At 53.5% G+C, this 20,237-nt stretch overlaps 6 protein-coding genes across 6 annotated transcripts; 4 read left to right on the top strand and 2 right to left on the bottom strand.

The window, feature by feature from the left end:
* Window positions 1–775: 775 nt before the first annotated feature.
* On the bottom strand, window positions 776–1,320 carry CPAR01_04117 (ribosomal protein L7Ae/L30e/S12e/Gadd45 family protein; the record flags this gene model as incomplete). Its single annotated transcript, XM_060488398.1, has 3 exons — window positions 776–874; window positions 1,030–1,216; window positions 1,274–1,320. 3 exons carry the CDS (start codon window positions 1,318–1,320, stop codon window positions 776–778), a joined length of 333 nt encoding a protein of 110 aa, XP_060352604.1.
* A 398-nt stretch (window positions 1,321–1,718) lies between these two features.
* CPAR01_04116 (ribosomal protein L10.e) lies at window positions 1,719–2,694 on the top strand (the record flags this gene model as incomplete). The annotated part of the gene is made up of 3 exons (XM_060488397.1): window positions 1,719–1,763; window positions 2,014–2,398; window positions 2,459–2,694. 3 exons carry the CDS (start codon window positions 1,719–1,721, stop codon window positions 2,692–2,694), a joined length of 666 nt encoding a protein of 221 aa, XP_060352603.1.
* A 3,325-nt stretch (window positions 2,695–6,019) lies between these two features.
* CPAR01_04115 (uncharacterized protein) lies at window positions 6,020–7,747 on the top strand (the record flags this gene model as incomplete). Its single annotated transcript, XM_060488396.1, has 1 exon — window positions 6,020–7,747. The coding sequence occupies one exon, from the start codon at window positions 6,020–6,022 to the stop codon at window positions 7,745–7,747; it is 1,728 nt and encodes a 575-aa protein (XP_060352602.1).
* Window positions 7,748–11,001: 3,254 nt separating this feature from the next.
* Window positions 11,002–13,905, top strand: CPAR01_04114 (uncharacterized protein; the record flags this gene model as incomplete). Its single annotated transcript, XM_060488395.1, has 1 exon — window positions 11,002–13,905. The coding sequence occupies one exon, from the start codon at window positions 11,002–11,004 to the stop codon at window positions 13,903–13,905; it is 2,904 nt and encodes a 967-aa protein (XP_060352601.1).
* Window positions 13,906–14,728: 823 nt separating this feature from the next.
* On the bottom strand, window positions 14,729–18,204 carry CPAR01_04113 (ribosomal protein L19; the record flags this gene model as incomplete). Its single annotated transcript, XM_060488394.1, has 4 exons — window positions 14,729–15,351; window positions 15,409–16,065; window positions 16,118–18,062; window positions 18,151–18,204. The coding sequence occupies 4 exons, from the start codon at window positions 18,202–18,204 to the stop codon at window positions 14,729–14,731; spliced, it is 3,279 nt and encodes a 1,092-aa protein (XP_060352600.1).
* A 749-nt stretch (window positions 18,205–18,953) lies between these two features.
* CPAR01_04112 (haloacid dehalogenase-like hydrolase) lies at window positions 18,954–19,944 on the top strand (the record flags this gene model as incomplete). The annotated part of the gene is made up of 2 exons (XM_060488393.1): window positions 18,954–19,084; window positions 19,314–19,944. The coding sequence occupies 2 exons, from the start codon at window positions 18,954–18,956 to the stop codon at window positions 19,942–19,944; spliced, it is 762 nt and encodes a 253-aa protein (XP_060352599.1).
* Window positions 19,945–20,237: the final 293 nt, after the last annotated feature.

Genomic DNA, 20,237 nt, shown 5'->3' with positions numbered 1-20,237 from the left:
TATTCTCCCCGTGGTGAGCAGCCGGAAGGCGGAGCCCGTCGATGTTAGTGGGCTCGGCCCGTCTCTGTACCCAGGGATCCCATCGAGTCATTGGACGGCACTCTGCACGAGACCGGCCAGAACTGACCGTGGTGGGAACCGTGAAATTATTCTCATGTTGCCATCAATGCAAAACTTCTGACGGCCTTCCAGATTCAGGTTCAAGGCCCAGAAGCCCTGTCAGATCTCTAGCTAATTTCCTGACCATGAGCCGGTCAAATGTTCAGCATTGGGCTCGACAGACTCGACAACCAGATGCTGATTACCTTCCGAGCACAGGGATGGCGGGATGGGTAGCCAACTTTATGATAAAAAGTCCCTGGTGCCGAGGCCGGATTGAAGTGTGATATCGGAATAAACAGTCACCTGCCAGCAATTAGGGATTATTCAGTGTGTCAGTCATAGTCAGTTGCTGTCTCGCCTTTGACTGCCATCTTGATTTTGGGGCTGGCATGTAACAATGCACCTCGTCTTGTCAGATTCCAGCATGGCAAGGACGTTCGTTGAGTTGTCACGCAATCCAGAAACACCGAATGACATCGTAAAATGGCTGAGTAACAGGCGAGTCCTTTTGATTCAAAGTGCCTATGATCTTTCATAAAGTCATGTCCTTGACAATCCCGAGGTATCATAGCGGCATATCCCAAGCCGCGATCCCGAATTGTGGGATGCATTTTTTCTTTTCCTTCGACCATATTCCCCAACGCCGTTACCAGCCAGACCGGACTCAATCCACTTAAGCGACCTGGTCGCTCAGGATGTCGGAGTCACCGGCATCGATGATGGCCAAGGTACCACAGCGGAAGAGCTTTCCGACGGCAGTTCCCATCTCGATCTGAAGAGGGGTAGCAAGTTAGCTTTATTCACCCTCCAAAGCCTGAGAGACTTCTTCGCTGGGTTGACCAAGAGACTGGAGGTCTTCGAGATCGGTAGCAAGAGAAGGTCGGGAGCGAGGCAGTGCCAGCTCCCTTCTGTGCGAGAACAACTTACGTTGGTGCCACCGAAGTGGTGAACGGGGACCTTGCTCAACATGGCGTAGTACTCGAGCTCAGACTTGCGGAGAGGAGGAGTGTTGCCAGCAATGAGGACGAGCTTGGCCTTGCCGGTGCGGAGGGTCTTGAGGGTCTCCTTGTATCCCAGCACGATGCGACCAGACTTGACAACAAGAGCAAGCTTGCTACGGGAGGGTTAGACCATGACCAGAGCGAGACGTTTTGGATGCAAGTCAGCATACCTGTTGATGGAGTTCTGGTCCTTCTTCGCCTTCTTAACGGGAGCCATTGCGAATGATTTGTCGGGTGAATTGGCTGGGTGGTTAGGTCTGGTGGTCGCTGGGCGTTGAGGCTGGTTGTCGTTCTCAAAGGGAAAAAAAAGATCGCGGAGTTTTGGAGTTTATTTTTTCGATTTGTAAGCCCCACACGGCGGGGAGTCACTTCGGCAAGGCGCATCCAATCAACGCTGCGTATTCACCGCGCTCTTAACCCTAAAGTGGATCCCGGCATGGCCACCTGCTCATTCCGCTTTGCTGAGAAATCAATCGTATTGTCCTTGTCTGATCGCAATCGCCGCAACCTATTCAAAAGTGAGTGACGCCCAGGTTCTGGAGACGAATTCCAACCCACCAACTAACCAACACATAGCAGTAACGAGTGATCCCGTGAGATCTCAATACCGTCAAAATGGCCCGTCGTCCCGCTCGTTGCTACCGGTACTGCAAGAACAAGGTGAGCGACTCCTGTCAAATCCTGGACTCCCGCGAATTCCGACATCCCACGAAATCCCGCGCATCGAAAGAGGAGGATCGAATTACTGCTTGGGAAGAGGCGACACATTGACGGAGAAGTCGGCAACAACTCTTCTCTGATTTTCAACGATCGGAATGACGCACTTGATGAAGTGGGATGGAGGGGATTATCGCAGGCTTGGGAGCAACATACAGAAATCGGTCGTCATACTAACTGATCATTTCTTCAGCCGTACCCCAAGTCGCGCTTCAACCGCGGTGTCCCCGACCCCAAGATTCGCATCTTCGATCTTGGCCGCAAGAAGGCGACTGTCGATGACTTCCCTCTCTGCATCCACATGGTCTCCAACGAGTACGAGCAGCTGAGTTCCGAGGCTCTCGAGGCCGCTCGCATTTGCGCCAACAAGTACTTCGTCAAGACCGCCGGAAAGGAGTCCTTCCACCTTCGCGTCCGCGCCCACCCCTTCCACGTCGTCCGTATCAACAAGATGTTGTCTTGCGCCGGTGCCGATAGACTTCAGACTGGTATGCGTGGTGCCTGGGGTAAGCCCAACGGCACTGTCGCCCGTGTCAACATTGGCCAGATCATCATGTCCATCCGTACTCGTGACTCCAGTACGTTATACCTCCCTCTAGAAACCAACGAAAAAACGATGTCACTAACACACCAAACAGACAAGGCTGTTGCCCTCGAGGCCCTTCGCCGCTCCCAGTACAAGTTCCCTGGTCGCCAGAAAATCATTATCTCCAAGAACTGGGGCTTCACCCCCCTTCGCCGCGAGGAGTACCTCGAGAAGAAGGCTGCTGGCCGCGTCAAGGTCGATGGTGCCTACGTTCAGTTCCTTGCCAACCACGGCTCCCTCGAGCAGAACATGAAGCGCTTCCCCGATGCTTTCGCCTCCGAGGCTTAAGTTAGTGGTTTCGGCTTTCTTCTGGGATTTGGGTTTCTACGGGCTGGCGTCTAAAGTGGTTGCATGTCAACATGATGAGAGTCATGCCGCGGCAGACTCTAGATAGGAATTCAATCATTGACACTTCACAACATCATGCCTCTATGCTACATGACGAATGGGAACGGGATTATCAACTGCGTACTAGCTTCATGAGTTGGGCTTTAGAAGACGCTTGATGATCGAGCCTAGCGGGAAATAAAAACAGATACCATCCATCATTTTGAGACCTGCAGATGAGCCAAGATGCGTGAGGCTGAACCAAGGATGATGTCAACCTGAAATGGTAAGTTTCTAAAGTGACATGCCGTGCCAGACTCTTTAGAGCCCGTGGATCACCCGCAGCAGAGTGTGACACCACGAGGGCGGCGGGCACGGCCTCAGCTGGGTCACGCGGACGAACCCCTCCAACCATCATCTGCTCAGCTTCGCCTGGGATGTCTTAACATTGACAGGAGTCACTGAGAGGGAACCACCATCTAATTTCACGGAGAAAAAATTAGTGGCGAGGTTTGATGCTGCATGGGATGGAGCCTTTGTGAGGCAAATAGTACGTAATTCATGCTGAGAAATGCACAGAAGAAACGAGAGGAAGGGGAAAAAAATCTTGTCCCTTTTCTCTCGGGGACCCGGAAAGTGACCGTGATCTCGTAAGCGCAACGGCTGAATCAGACACCGTGAGCTGAGAGTCTACGGACACAGGTCCTGAATACATCGTATGGACAAAGTACGCAAGAATAGCATCTTACTTGCGTAACTGCGGTCACGTATCGTAGTATTGGGAGCCAGTGCAGGAACAGCCCGCCAAACCGCCTGAACAGCAGCGCCCTGTCAGAGGTGCAGCAGCAGGTGTAAGCGCAGGGCGAGGGGATGGGTGCGCGCCAGTCAAAGGCCGACATCAGATCTGGGGGCGAAAGGCTGGTTGGTGGGAATGAGATTGGGGTGCAGACACCGACCAACGGTGAACCTGGAACAAGCAGGCGGTCGAGCCGACGGATTCAACTCTCTCAGTAGTACCACTCAGGAGAGGGACGGTGTGGTGGTGCAGCGTGGGCGGCGATCAGGTCCCACCGAGATCCCAGGTGACCTAAATGACGTTATCGGGATTTCGGATGGTGCTCGGTGTAAGACTTCCTTGGAGAGACGTTGGGATAGGGAGGTAGGTACCGGTCCGCGAAGTTTGAAAAGTCTTCCTAGGCTCTAGACTCTCCTGGGTTATTTGGTTGAGGAGACCGGAAAGTACCTTTGGGACCTTCTGACTCCTGAGGGTTTACGACTCGTGAGAGGTTCGAGAAACCTCCCCAAGCTTGCTCCGAAAGTCGGCATGAAGGTCGCCAACTACCCGAAAATGAGCGAAAAGAGTCAGTTTTCAGAGCATCCAGAGTGGAATGGGTGACACATTGGACAAAATTTCTCTCCTTTCCCTTACCACTTCCGATGCCGAATGGGGGGCCCTAGCATATCAAAGTAGACTCGGAGCTGGGAGGGGCATGGATCTCGGTGATAAGCTGTTGGGCGGTTGTCTTCCATTTCGATGGGATTTCCTAGACTTCTGCGACTAGCAAAGAAGGCATCATGGCAAGCATGGATCTGCTTGTTGGTCGGGAACAGACAGCCACCAACGTGACACCAACCCCTCGGTGGCTTTACGTACGAGACAGATGCTATTCTACAGGAAGAACTGGCCAAGGAGAGAATGCTCCATAATTCGTAGTCTCCAGTTTGAAAGGTGTTCTTGGGATGATGTTGGCTCCATCTGCTGGGCGTATCTGCAACCGTCGTGCGAAGCTGGCGGTATGATTTCGACATGCTCCGAGAAATGACACCAACATAACCTGACCTCTCTCTCTATCCCGGCGTGCCCGTATCCGCTCTAGAGGCGCTCTAACTTGCGTTTACCAGGGAAGAAGACAAAACAGAGTTCATAGCCCCCCTCCATTCGAGTGTTGCCGCCATGTCTCATCAATCATCATGTCCGCCGCTCAGGGCGCATCTGAACTATTGCATACGGGAAAGGTGTGGCAGACCCTCCACGTAGCCAGTAGACGGCGAGCCAGCCAGTCTCTAAGAGGGCCCTAACGCCATCAGCACCTCATCAGTCAAATCAGCCCAGCTCTCAAGTCTGTCCATGTATGAGGTGGGTGAGTCGGCTGTCACTTTTTGGGCGCTCAGGCATTCTGACACTCTGGGGGAAGCATGGTGGATGGACGTCGTGGTGATCTCTGACCTTCCCTTCAAGTGAACCACCTCAAATCAGGACGGAGGACAAAAAACTAGTAGTCCAAAGCTTGTACCTATTCCCCTCCTCAAAGCTTGCTGAGCGGTTGGAACCTGGGACTTGGGTACCTCTCCAATCCCCACCTTGCGTTTATTTCTTCTTCCTCTTCTCCTATCTGCTCAACCGACAACCGGAATGTCCCAGAGTCATGGATCAAAGTCAAAGGTTCCATGGAGTTGATGTGGTGGTTTTGTCCTTGGATCCCTTGCCCGCCGCACGCGAGCACATCATCCACCCCCATTTCACTCCGACCCTGCGCCATTCACCCGCCTGGCCCCCTTCCAGACTCCAGTAGGTAGCCGTAGTGTATGTACACTTGTGGCTCCTCCAATCTGCCTTTACCTTGGGCTCTCTGTATGTCTCTGTGTCTCCCCGGCTTGAGATTGTAGTCTGAGAATACCGCGCCTGTCCCGCTGTCCCGCCGAGTACGCCCACTTCTTCGGGGTTACTCGTAACGGCGCGCGGTGTAAGGTACATGACCGAAATGGTAGGTATTGTGTACTGAGGTACTTGGCCCGCACCCGCCCTTTTTAGTCGGTGACGCCTTAATCAGTGACAGACCCATTCACCGTCATCCAGTGTGGTCCAGCAGGAGAGATCCACCCCTCACACCCCCCTTATCCTCTTCTTATCATCCATCCCGCTTTCTTCCTTCCTTCCTGTCCGCTGTTGGTTCCAGTAGACTGCTGCCACATATATGCTGTGTGTGGCCTGTATCCGACCACTTCTTGACCTCTTTCCTATTATGAATGCCTGATCGACCTCGACCTTGAAGTCCTTCTCTTCACCGACCTTGGGACGTTGTCAAACGACAAACATACAACACTTGAACTAAACACGCTATTAATACGGGGCGCCGTTATCGAGGCGTCACTGCGACACCGCGACTGGGGGGGCTTATCGTGATTGTTCGCCCATCCTTTATCGGACGAACACAACTCAACTACTTACATACCATTTCGGCTTGTGTTTGTGCCAGATCGACGACTTGGTAACATCACAAACACCATGGCTTTCCATCAACCTACCCGGCGGCCTTCGCAGCAGCGTGCTGCCCGCCCTGTGCAAGAGGAGGATCGCGACATTCCTCAACTCCACGTTCAAGACCCTGCTGCTACCGATGCCTCCCACTCGTGGGTACTCTTCGAACCGGCCGATGACACGACGACAGCTTCTTCCTACCTCAGCGAAGAGGAAGAGTCACTTCCCACACCGGGTCGATCAAGACTCAGTGACATAGGTAGCCTCAACACGTTCCTACACTCGGCCCGCGACACAGAGTCCCGGCAGTCGGGTGTCCTCTCAAGTGCTATCGATGAAGAATCAGTCGAGGACGATGCTGAGCTCGACAGCCTCGACAGCCATCTCCCCGAATTCAGGACGATCCCAAGCCTTTACACACATTCTGCTGGTGTTGCTGGGGCGCAAAGTGTCACCGTACTCCCCACACATGATGGCCTGGGCTCGTTCAGGCTAGACAACCCCGAGGTCCAGGAGCAGCTCTATGCATTTGAGAGATTCAACCCCAGACATGTACGAAGGCGCCGCGAGAGTCTTGAGCTAGCCCAGCTTGAGATGGAAATAGAGGAGGAGCAAGAGACACACAAGATGCAGAGAATCGAAGCTTGGCGACTGGAGCAGAGTCGCATCTTATTAGAGGAAATTAGTAGGGAGACTAGACGGCGGCGGCAGTCCATGGTCTCAGTTAGGCCAACGGTGACGACAGAAGAGAAGAAGGCCGAGGATGTTGCAAGCTTGAGTGTCATCGGAAATGAAGACGATGCTGACAGCATGGACTGGCACTACGAGTCGACTGACACCCAGGACAATGAGCGGGGCCTGCTCGCCAGGATCACCCACAAGGTTCTCAACGACCTGGGCATCGACGAGAGGTTACTCTCAATCTTGCTCGGAGAACAACTGCCGTCAGACGATGACTTGTCAACAACTCCCAAGACAGGCGCAGATTTATCCAACCCACCCACTCAACAGTCCAATGACTCATCTTGGCAGCTGCGGGCGTTGGATCGTGTCGCAAAAGAGCTTGGCCTGATGGTCAATCAGCTTTCGCCGCATAACCATCCTGGTGCCTTCTCGACTTACACTCGCATGCAGCAAATGCCTATTCCCTACGCAGGCCTGCCAGCTATACCAGAGTTGAGCGCTGATACGGCAATGGCTCCCGTAGCACGAGAAGCATCGACCAAGATGCCTGAATTCCAGCCAACAATGGTTCAACACGCGCGCCCCATCAATATCCCCGCTACCCGGCCCCAGTTGGATCCTCCCGTCACTTTGACTAGGGATGAGTCAACCCCATTGCCTGCTACCTTTACCCAAGAGGAATGGGAGCAAGACTTGGACGTCAACCTCGTCTTCAGGTACTTGCGATCCCGCTTCAGCTCGCGGTCGACGCCTTCATCTACTTTCACAACCGGTACTTCCCATCTTGCCACTTCAAGCACGCCAGATACAGCAGCTAAGGCCGCGCGGGTGCGCCAGCATCACCCGCTCGTCTCCCGGGCCCGACAGGTAGAGCGGAGGACTTTCAAGGCGACGACACCATCTAGCCCCGCCGCTATGAGACACGCCTCCAGCTGTGCGAGTCAAAGTACGCGACGATCGGCGAGACGGAGCAGCGTTTCATCACGGCACTATTGGGATATCGGAGGTTCTATCGGAACGGGATCAGTCATCGCTTCGGTAGGCCCGATGGGAAGCTGGGGCGAAGTCTAAGTAAACGAGATCATCAGCAACAGCCGGGCAGAATCATTTGTCTCATTTCTACTCTCTGCGGCCGGCGGCTACCGGCCATGAACGGGCGTCTGTCTACAATAGATGTATTACTATTTGGGTCAGCGGGAGTTTTTGAGAACTGTCGCTTGTTTGACGGATATTGGGCACAGCATTAGCATATCACATCATGACGAGTAAGGGACTTAGAGTTGCTGAGCATCTACAGATCATATAAACATTATTGAGTTTGCGTAATTGAAACGTCTGGGCTATCCATCTCAAATTGTTTACTTGCGTGATATCACTGGAGATCAAAGGACTTCGTTTTTCTGATGATACTTTCAGCGGATGATGCGTACACTGAGATATGGACCTATGATTGACGCTTGCCTCAAAGAGTGAGAAAGACGTACCGGCAAATAAACGAACCAGTCTTCCGGAACTCTGGCCGGTGGACCGGCTAGGCGGCGGCATATGTGGATCCTTGGCCCCGAGCGGGACGGGTCGAGTGACACAATCAAACTTGGCAGCCAAGCCGGAGTACCAACCTACATACGTGCCTACCAGCCTAGTCCACTGTCCGCGGCAGATGGAAGATGAAAGAGAGTCTGCGACAAACCATTTGCGATTCACAAAACTTGTCTCGACTCCGCGAAACGAAGGATCGACAATGGATTTTATCACTCAAGGCTCGTCACATTCTCCACCTTTGACTAGTCAGCGATGCAGATGGGCGCCGGGCTGTGACTCCCATTTCCCAAAGCCATGTTCACAGTTCCCTTTCCTGGGGTACACCTCCCCATGCAATAGGGAGAAAAGGGCTTACACTCAGTTTGCAGCCAACGACGCATGGCGAGGCTTGACTCTTGAGATTTGCACAACCTTGACAAACGTCGACCTGAATCTTTTGGATAAGGCTGGTGGGCGATTCTCCCACATGCTGCTTTTGCCTGAAAGCCAGTCATTTGATCAGGGCGCCTCGCGTACAGGGCGGGATCGCCGTGCGGGACCCCGGACGGACGCCTCACAGGTTTGCGAATGGATAGCATCATTGAGCGTCAGCCTAGCGTGGTCTTGTGTGCTTGGTCTGTTCTGCCCATCAAGCGACTAACACCAGGATCTGGAAATCCAGGGTACTGCTGTCTATCCCACGGTCCGTCTGTGTCGTTCACGTCCATCACGTCCATACGTTCTGTCAGCCTTTATTGAGTGCGCAATCAACTAGGTACGCGGGAAACGCATGCTTCGCTGCCTTCTTTACTGTGCTTTGCCGCCGTCCCCGGACTCTGATCTGTGCTGAAATGTTTGGGAAAAGGAAGGGTTTACGGACAGTGTATAGTCGATCCAACCGCGTCAAACCAACGATAATGGCTCGGATTCTGTCCTTCCATCTCTGGAATGGAACGGCCATCTTAATCGTTGCTTCTTTGACCCTGCCCCTCCACAATGGCATACCCCTTGCTCAATGCTCATCGTAGTCTCGCGCTTTTCTATAGTGGAGCACGTTGTTTGGAACTAAGAAGCAGGACTGGGGGCTGATCAGAAGGTCACGGGAAGAGAAACGACTCCTGGTTGATGGTATCAAAAACACTCTGAATGTTGGAGTCGCGACTCGAGAAGATACAAAGAAACCCGGTCATGCAGAGTTGCGGTGGGAAAGAGGCTGGCGTGGGAAAGTACCTCTTCCGTACTGTGGTATGGGAGGAACAGAAGAGGGGGGCCGAGTCGCTCGAAGTTGGCGTCGAGCCAATGGGATACTTCCGCTGGATGCCAATCGGGGCTCCGAGGACGCGGAGCTTGCAAGGATACGCGGGCGGGGCCTCACGCCGACCACTTTAACCCATAGCAGGCAAGCAAGACGAAGACGCGTTTCTGGCCGTCGACATCCAATCACTCCTGATCCTTGTATCTTTCTTTTTCTGCTGTCTCTTCCCCCTGCTTCTTGGTGTGCTGGCCTGCTCTCGCGCCTGCTGTGGGCATCCATCCCGTCGCCTCCCAGGCAAGTTCCCATGGTGCTATGAAGGCCTGCAACGGGCCTGGCCGGTTAAGATCTTGCGCGGCAGAAGCGCCCAAGCAGCACGGCAGCTTTTCAGGTTCGCTAAGGTAGCTTCAGACTGACACTGATGCCCACCACATCAGAGTGAGAGGCGTCCACTGGGCCTTTGTGTATTGTACGACATGGCGCGCAGCATGGGATATCCATATGCAAGCGAAATCCTACGACATCAGGCACACCAACCCACACACACACACACACCTAGAGCACTTAGTCACTTAGTGTTATGCCGCATCATAGCTTGAATTGCCGCCATCTAAATGCAATTCACACCACGGTTTATACGGATACCAAGAGCGTTTACCTTGTTCTAACAGATATCAAACGGCAGCCTTAGGACAGCAGCCGAGAAATCAAAGACCCCTGCAACCTTTTTCGAGTCATTCCTGCCAACTTGCATAAGCCCACTTGCTTCGCTAATACACTGTGACCTCGAGCAAACGGTATCCGTGAACCTGAGCGAAGCTTGCCCTGCTGCTTTAACTTATGTTTCTCTTCTCCACCTTTTCGCATGCCTCGTTCCTAATTACCCTTCTCCCTCGTTCCCGGCTACTTGTCGCGCATTTCCCTTCCAGTGCTGTTCCAGGTTCCCACTTCCTCCGCCTCGATTAGCCCATCCGCACATCAACCAACGCCAGGTCCCTCGGTCGTGCTTGTGCTGCCCAATCCAGTAACCGCCTCACTTTCTATCAACAACATCTCCCCCACCACTCAATCGTTCGCCAGTCTCGTCCGCCTGCTGCATTGCTCGATTCGTGCATTTCTTCACCAAGCCGGCGCATGCGGATATAAATAAGACGAAGCTTCTCGCGAAACCGACTTCCCCCTTCCCGATTTGTTATACATCTATTCCGTCGCGGGTGCGTGCTACGGCCTGAGGGTTTCCCCAGTTGGCTTGCGAGTGCCAGCTTCAATCCAGGACATAGCTCCTATTATTGGACAGAGGACAGAGGGCTAACTACCACAGCAGCTGCAATGTTCTAGGTCTCTCGGATTGCGACCCAGCTGGGCCCTGGTTTGGGCCGCGTAGGCATTTCCTTCGTCTCGTTTCAATCAACTTCCTCCATCACACCGACACCGACCTACGATACCAATATCGTCGACCTCACATCCCAGCTCACCGGGACCCAAGCTCCCGCGCCATCCCATCGCCGTCCGAACATCCCCTCGACCTCCCTGATGAGCATTGCTGCCGCCGATGGCAACAACACCTTTGGATCCCCCTCTGCCGGGCTCTTCATTTTTCGATATCTACAACGATGGCGCTGCCCAGCACAACCCTGTCCAACTTCCTGGAGGAGCATGCAATTATGTGGATTTAACACCCGGCGCCAATGGAGCAAAGTGCGGATGCCGTCGATTCTGGAGTCGCTTCGCCGCCGGGAAGGCGTATACAGATAGCCTGGGATCTGATAACTCCGTCTGGTGCATGTGTTCGCATCACGCCTGCTTCCACGATGACGGACGCGCCGCGAGCGAGGCTCCAGCACCCGCGCCTGTGCCTGCGATTCCGCCCACGCCCACCACCCACATTCCTCGCCAGGAGAATGAGAGACCAAGGATGTCCAGGGAACCGCTTAGCCCGGTACAATTGCCAGATGTGTCGTTTCGTGTGCCCACCGGATACCCCCCGACAATGGACTTCATGAACCTGGATACTGCCATGGCTATATCTCCGAGCAAGCCCGAGGAACCAAGGCCCCGTCATGTGGACCATATTAGCCAGCGCCCGGAGTCTACTTTACAGGATACGTTAAGCTGGGGCGACTTTATTCAGTCTCAGCCCGGAAATGGTTCTACTTCGTTACCGCCAATACCAGTCCAATGCCTAATGCAGTCTCAGCCCAGCTCGACAACATCTTCCAGCCAGGCTCGCTATCTTCGTCCGTTCTCTGGGAAAGGTCTCCAAACACTTAGTGGTGTTGCTACTTCTAACATGCAATCTCTACGGAAGGACAGACTCCAGGATATAGTCACTTCTGTCCCACAGGACCAATTTACCAAGGACGACGCCAGCGCTATGATTGTCCACAGTGATCATGGTGCAGACACTCCGAGGGCTCTGTCTCCCTGCGTCCGAAAGGAGGATGCTGTTTTTGCCGGGCCTTCTCGCGATACATTTCGCCATCTATCGGATACAGTTCAAGGTCACGAACACCGTCTCGAGAGACTCGAGAATGTTTCATTCTCCGCTGCCGGGCACGATGAGTGTCATGAGAAGCATGACGCCACGGATCTCAGAGTGACCGACCTTGAGGTTCGCTTCGAGGAAGTGGAAAAGCTCATTAATGATAACGGCAGTGTTGTAGGTCGCCTCGCCGACCGACAGACGTTTGACGAATCTACCAACAGCGTTGTTTCAGTCGCTACAAGTACGACTACCGCACGAGCTGGCCATTCTGGCGAAATCTTCAGCCAGATCCAGACGCTGCAGTCTCAGATCCTCCAACTTCAGTCGCAGCTTCCCACACTTACTCGGCCATGGGAAATTGAAGTTGTGTATCTGCCTTTCCCATTGAGGAGGGTCTGGGTGGAGCTCCAGGATTTCAAATCCGATGGCAATTCGAGCTTAGATGAATGGACTCAGATGCCCAACACCATGAGCTCTCACACACTCAGAGCACAGTCACCCTTCTGCGCAGAATGGGCTGATCCTGGACATGACTACGCGTGGTTGATGGCAAAGGCCTGTAGTCCTACCAGCATCATCAACAGCAGACTCAAGAGCCGCGGTCTAGTGCGAACTATATCTGTCAGAGGGTCAGACGCACGAAGTGTCCAGGCAGCGATCCATACTGCGTTCGGCACCGCCTTCACCGAACTTTCTGGCGGTAATCGTTCAGCCTCACGTCGACGCAGCCTCGACAATAAGACAAGTCGCTTTTTGGGCCTGCAGCAACCATGGGTACCGCTCCGCAAGATCCACAAAGACTCCCGCCTCCGGTTTTTGACGCCGGCAGAGATGGTAACGCCTGCCCTCTGGGACGTGTCGTTTCTCAACTCTGTAATTATGCGATCATCTGAGCCGCGTCTGTTCATCACGCAGCCTGAGGCCTATCTCCAAGATCTACCATCGTATGAGAGCGGCTGGAGTTGGCAACGCCTCCGCGAAATGAGCCGTTTCTACCCCGGTTCTCAGGCTACTCAGGAGGTCCCCGAAGCCGACGCGAAAGAGGACCACTGGACGTGGAATGACCATCTCGACGAGACTGTGAGCGCGCCAGCTTCTCTGAGTATGCGTCAAGCTGGTCAGCGAGTTTCGGCATCCCCTTCGCTGCATCATATTGCAATTCAGTCTTCGATGCGGTCATCTAGTCCCATGGCAGCCCGTGGGCAAACCCCTGTGAGAGACGGAAGGATTACAAAGCCACCGTACATTCGCACCGCCTCGCTTCCTCCCTCAGTCCCCGCCAACATGTCGCCGTCGCAGATCAAGCGCCGTGTATCATCATTTGGCCAGAGGGCAGCTGTTCCAGTCCGACCCAACCCTCCCAACATTTCGATTGCTTACAAGCGGCGCCGCACGACTCGTTCGCCGAGCCGCCCTCTCAACACCCCTCGATGGACAGTATCGCCAAGTCCGATGCCCGGTGTCATTCCCTCTGATGAGCGTCACCCGTCAACCCGTGGCATCACGCCCCATTATTATGCGACCCCGTACAGCAACGCACCGCTAGGCGAGACCCGTCCGCGGGGTACGGGCGTTGTGGTGGATGATTCTCCCGCCGACGATGACGAAAACCTCGATCCGGATTACGGAAGCACCAACCCTTACGACGATGACGACGACAGCGACTACAGCATCGAGATGGTAGCTCACGTGCCACCGGAGCGTGAGGGTGACTCATCGTTCTCGCGGCAGGTCCATCTGCCTGAGGATGAGCCTTGGCCCGGCATCGAGGACCAGGAACACATGTCCGACGGCGAGAATATTGACCCGCTCTTCTCGCCGACGATCGAGGACGACGTTCACTCGGAGGTGAGCAGCCAGCCATCCGAGTATCCTAGCACACAGCGTGGCTGGCAAGTGCCTGGCGCCGACGAAGGCGTAGGCTTTCGTATTCACGAAGACGCCGATCGGATGCAGCATGGCTGGAACTAGGCGTTATATCTGATGCTACCATGGTTCCATATACGTTGCAATTTGTTTTATTTTTGACGAAGATGACGCAGCGAGTTTGGGAGTTCAAGACTGTTTTTCCAAACAGTGTACGTATGTTGTTGTGTCTATTATTCGGCGTTTACAAGGCGACTTTTTATCTATGGCATGGCGTTCAGATGGCGCCAGGTTGCATGCTTCTTTCGTCCCCCTGGCATCTGACGATCTATGAAGGCTCGATATGTAGTGAAAGTCGGCGACGGAAAAGAGGCTCATCAGATTGGGTTGTCAGGTAGAAAAGACGGGAAAAGCGTCGTGCGTTGCCGTCAAGGACATGATTGATGCCATGCCTAGCGAGCTGGGATAGCTCGCAAATCTACACTTTTTTTGTTATTGTACAGCTAGAATAGCAATGACTCCAATACTACAATATAACTAAATCACATGATATCAGAATCGACTAGCCGGTCGAAGAAGCATGATGGCGATTTTCAATTGAGAGACAGCTGAGAGTGGGTTTAAAAGTGTTCAATGACTACTACTACGACTACTTGTATGTGTGTATGCCTTGTAACCCATGCTCTCGTCGCTCTTGAGCCCAAAAGCCCCTTGGAAGGTATCCCTAGTAATATATGTATATAGTGTTGGAACCAAACGCCATGCCTGTTTCGTCAAGTCAATCAGTCAGTCAGTCCGTCCAGTCACCCCTTTTTGTTTGGTTCATATTCACTGTCTCAATCTCTACTGCGAGCATGCCGCCGCCACCTCTCCACCTCTCTACCCAGTAACATCCATTTCTTCTTCTATGTATATTGAGGAACTTTTTTTACTGCAGCAAGAGCGCTTCCGTGTTGAGCACGCCAAAGAGGTTCTCAATCTCCCTCTGCACGTACTCGAGCTCCTGCGCGACCTGGGCCGTGACCAAGGTGTACGCGTACAACAGAGCAAAGTCCTTCTCTTCCAACACCACACCATTCTTGGTAATTTGGTTATTGTTGTTGCTACTGCTATTGTTGCTGCCGACATTGCCGTTTCCGTTGCCACTCTCCTCCTGTCGCTGCTCCCCGAAGTCATTCCCAGCTATGGGAGAAGGAGGCTGGTGCTCCTTGCGGAACTGATAAATCTTGCCCAGCAGTCGGTCCTTGTTGCCCACCACTGACGGGATTGCGTCGGTGAGCGGGTACTCTAGCATCATGGAGCTTGCGAGCACCTGAAACACGTGGCAGATGCGGTCGCAAAGTTGCGCGCGCTCTGGTGCCGTGTACTCGAGCAGAGCTCGTTCGCCTGCGGACAACTGTCCCCGTCTGGAGGTCACGAGCCGCATGGCGTGGAATCCGTCGAGAATCTTGCTGGTAGACTGCATGATGCGGCCGTAGGCGGCATCAGGAAAAGGGCCACGAAGTTCGAACTCGCTCTTTGCGGAATTACGCAAGGCTTCAAGCTTGAAGGCTATTTTCTGTGTCAGCGGTATGCGTTATGCTGGAGTTTAGGGAGTAAGTCTCTCACCATAGCGTTGCAGTGCTTGCTCTTCTCCGGCTTTCATGTACGACCTCGTGTTGTCGCTTCGGAGTAGAATAGCCAACGGTCCTCTCTTCCAGATGAGGCCAAGCTGGAGATAGAGTACTGAAAGACCTTCCTTGAACTTCTTCCTGCCCGAGATGGGCCAGATTGCCCGGCAAACAAAGATACCCCATAGAATACCCAAAGACACCGCAACAAATCTGTGATAGACAATTTCAAACATCAGAGGGTTGGAACCTCCCTCATCGTCATCATCATCATCCACCTTTTGTGACAACGAATAGGCGTAGAGAACAGTGACGTTCCAGGCGAGAAGCGTAATCCTACCGAAGGGGGCATTGTTCTTGACGAGCATCATGTAGAAACTGAAGAAGCTGACCATCCAGCCCAGGAACGCGAGGACGACCCCGTTTCCTTGGCTGATGGCCCACGCCGTCAAGGAAAAGGTAGCTCCGGCAATGGTGCCAATAAACCTTGCAGTGCCCGTGGTGTTGGCTGCTCCGACAGTCATAGACGCGACAATCATGAAAGATAGCAAGCCCCACTCGCCTCGCCAGTGCTGATACGTCGGTCTTGTTGCCGGAATGAAGGCACATGCTGCCCAAAGCATCGCTCCAAAGCCGACTTTGACACCAAATCGGACTGCCCAAATCATTAGCTGTGCCTAAGCACTCTTTGAGTACCAGTCACTTACTGTCATCGCGAGCCAAAACCCTCAGACCCTTGAGAAGCTGCTGCGAGAAAAATCTCATAATCATGCTCGCGTTGGGAGCGGCATCCCAGCTAAAAGTATCTCTGCGCTTGATCATCGTGTCGGGAATACCCCTGGGAAGAGCCGATTTCCTGATGGCACGAACAGGCTGCTCCGGAGGCTCCATAGGTTGATGCAGCAAACGCTCAGTATCCATGCTGCTAGGATCGGATTCCCTGGGTTGAGCGGGCGAGGAAAAGTACTTCCAAACCTTCAGCCAGTTCCAGCTGCGGGAGCCCATCTCACGATTATACTTGAGTTCTTCCAAGGCTGTCAAGTATGCATCAATATCCTCTGCTACGTGCTGCAAACTGAAACTGAAATGTCCGCAGGCGGCCGCGACTTCCTCGATGTCTGCTTGGATCTTTTCTGACCTCGCTCGGCCCAGCTCGATACTAGTGTAGAGCTCTTGCAGGGCGTGAGTTCTTGCGTTGCTGTATAGCGCCATGGCGTCCTTTAAACTATGCTTAAAATGAGGGTTGACTGTAATCTTGGAGTCTGCTCCCTTTGCAAAAGCTTGCTCTCTCAGGATCTCCGAAAGAGTGTATGCCAAAGACTTCATCGAGGGGCCCAGCAGCGCTATGAAGAGCTCAAAGATCTCTGACGGTGAGCGGAAAGTAGGCAGTGGCGCCGGAGGGCCGTCTGGGGTTGCCTCAGGGCTTGGGTGGCTATCCAGATCATCGTCGTACTCGTCATCTTCCTCGATTGATGCCAGTGTCGCGAACCGATCCCGAGCACCCTTGAGGTATTGGGACATGGCGCGAGACAGCGTTGGTGAGAACACCGTGCTTCCGGGAGAAAGCTGCCCGCCCATGGGATCCTGCGGCATCTCCTTGAGTAAGGCAAACTGCGTGTTCGCCGCACTCCTCAAACCTCCTATGGCTTGCGAGAGTGATTCCAACGACTTGACGAGATTCTTTTCCAGGTTATAGATTTTCTCCCGTCCAAGAACCCAGTGTTCCAATTTTGACTCCCTAAGATTCTTCGTCATTTTCCCGTATGTTGTTTTGTACAGTCTCGCAACCTGGCCAAAGTCTCCCGACATGATCTCGTTCTCAGAACCATTCAGGAAGCCACGAGTAATCATCGAGAGCATGTCCGCGAGTGATACCGCGGCCGAGTTCATCGAGGAACGCAAAAGGGCCCGTGCCGACACTCTCCAGACAAAGAAGTTGACCGTTGCCGTGATTGTAATGCCTATAGCCAACATCTTAAGTACTTGTACAATCTTAGCTTCGGAAAAGTGCCCTTCGTGGATTGCTTCCTCTCTAGTGACCACAGCGATGATGGCAATCGAAGAAAGGGTACATCCCACATTGACCAAGGGGTTGTTCAGCCTTTGCTTCACCCATCCGATGAATCCCATGCCGCCGCCGATGCAGAACGTCAAGATGAGAACGTGAGACAGCGGGATGAGGCCGAGCTGGCCTCCTACCACAACGGAAAAGGCCATGGCGAGGCAGGATATGATTTCGGCATACAGGACGGCTATGGTGGCAATGGCGACGGCCTCGACCATGGAACCCCACGTGCGACTGGCGTGGAAATAGACCGTCAAAGTCGCGACGACGTGCTTCCCATCAGGCTTCCCCAAGAAAGCCGAGATGGGCGAAAGGAACGTCGCCATACTGGCCAACAGGTATGCCAAGGTACACTTCAGCACGCCCTTGCCCGCCGGAGACATGAGCCAGTCCCAGAGGTGCAGGGCACTGGTCTTGATATTATGCTTGACCACATTGAGAGACTCGCCCGTCGACTCGGCGGCCAAGAGGGATCGGTATCCGTTCACTTCGGGCTGAGGAATCTCGATGCTCGATCCGCGGAGAGAGAATTGGCGGCGGCTGCGTTCGCCGGTGCCTGGGACGATGAAGGTGCCATTTCGGAGCTTCTAGAATCACACCGTGCGGTCAGCTACGATTTGCGCAACACCAGCCAACAAGCTTCACCGAAAAAGGACGATAGCCGATTCAACTCACGCTCCGTTTCGAGGGCCGCCTAGGTGGCCATTGGTTGCTGTTCGACGAGCTCATCACGGTTGGGTGTTGCGCATCACCCAAATGTCAGCCGTGTTGGAGCAGTCGGTCTGGTTGCGCTCAGCAAGGGAGCTCGCAGAAGCTTGTCTAATAGAGGTTCGTTTTCTAGGTTGCAGCAATAGGGATGAACTTGTGGTGCCCTCTGGACGTTTTGTTGTACGTAAGGAAAAAAAGGTAGGTTATAGCTGTCAGACAGACAGACCTACTGCCAACTGCAAAGGCGTCTAAACAAAATTCCCAACGACCGAGCATCCGCGACACACTGGCACTGGTCTAAATTGCTGCAGGTTGGGCGTCGCCACATGGAAAGCTCCTCCCAGCAGCAGCAGCACAGCAGACCTCTCTTGCCTCGAAGATTCGCGCCGACCATTCGCATCCCTAGACCCATGTCATCTGGCCGGCTGGGGTCCGGAATTGTGCAACATTTCAGTCAGTCAGCCGGCACTGTGTTCCCACTCCCCGAATGCCCATCCAGCCCAGTGTGGGGCTTTACGCAATCGCCGCCTACCTATCTTACACTAGCTAAGCCCGCAGGACGCATTCCCGACTCGTGGTCATCGATCCGGTGCGGGTGTGTACGTACTCTTCCGTCTTAGTTGAGGGTTAAACAACTCATCGGAACAGCTCCTCGTGCTCCTCTATAGAAGGTATCGCAACCACCGCAAACTCTATCTCAAAGTCGGGAAATCCTGAGCGTCGTCTTTTGCCGTTGGTCTTAAGCTTTCATCAACACCAAATCTTTTCCCATGAAGAAATTCGTCTCGAGAATGGTTACACACGCTCCCCGGCAATTCGCCCCATTGAAGCCAGGCGCTGCAGTAAACTCAACTGCACCTCGACTCAAAGGCATTGTGTTCGATGTTGATGGAACGTTATGGTACGTGATCAGGTGTCTCATTGCTTGTAGCCATCATACTTTCTCATTCTGTATCTTATTCGAATCCCAACTTTGGTACCTCCGGCAAAGCAGAATCACTTCATCCTGAGCGGGTGGTTTTTCAGACAAGAGTCCATGAATTGCCACACATTTCACATCTTCACAAACTTGTTAGATACTCTTACAAGCCGCATATATTTTCTTACGAAATTTGCTGACTAGCATCAAGTGAACCTCAAACGTACATGTTCGGCGAGATGCGTCAAGCCCTCGGCATCACAAAGAAAGTAGACATCCTCGACCATGTCTACTCCCTCCCCACAAAGGAGGAACAAGAGACAGCAATGGAGTCCATTCGCCACATTGAGCGTACGGCCATGGCATCTCAGGTGGCCCAGCCGGGGCTCGTGGAGCTCATGTCCTACCTCGACAGCCGCGGCGTCCGCAAGGGCATCTGCACCCGCAACTTCGACGCGCCCGTGGCACACCTTCTCGGGAAGTTCCTCGAGGGGTCACTTTTCGAGCCTATCGTGACCCGCGACTTTCGTCCGCCTAAGCCAGATCCCGCAGGGATTCTGCATATTGCGCGAAACTGGGGTCTTGTCAAAGAAGCAAGCACCTCGACTGATGCAAAGGAGACAACCGTCGGTGATGGTAGTGAGTTGATCATGGTTGGGGACTCGATCGATGACATGACAGCTGGGCGAAGAGCTGGCGCGGCGACAGTGCTCCTTGCCAACGATGTCAATGTACATTTGGTCGACCACGAGCACACTGACTTGGTGATTCGCCGATTAGACGAGCTGATTCCTATCCTTGAGGATGGTTTTAGCAGCAGGGAGCCAGTTTCATCGACATAAAAGAGACGCAGGAGTAGGGACTAGACGGCAACTTGTCTGCTGTCACTTTCATGTCTATTTAGAAAAAGTTCAAGAGAGTATAAGACACCATGGTCTAGACAAGCAGGACGAATTGCTCAATCGTTCGTCTCTGTCTCATTTGCATATCAGCCACCATTGAACCCATCCTCCAAGTTTGCTACATGAAAGGCTTTTTGTGTCGACATATCCCTCCTGTCTTGATCACGATCGATGATGAATGCTCTCCACAAGCTTTCTAAAGACTTAACCGATATGCCTTCCCAGGGTGCGTG

This window comes from Colletotrichum paranaense (genome assembly GCF_030867605.1).
Source record: "Colletotrichum paranaense strain IMI 384185 chromosome Unknown Scaffold_3.1, whole genome shotgun sequence".
Lineage (NCBI taxonomy): Eukaryota > Fungi > Ascomycota > Sordariomycetes > Glomerellales > Glomerellaceae > Colletotrichum > Colletotrichum paranaense.
Note: the sequence above shows the minus strand (reverse complement) of the source record. Positions and strands in the feature narration are given on the sequence as shown.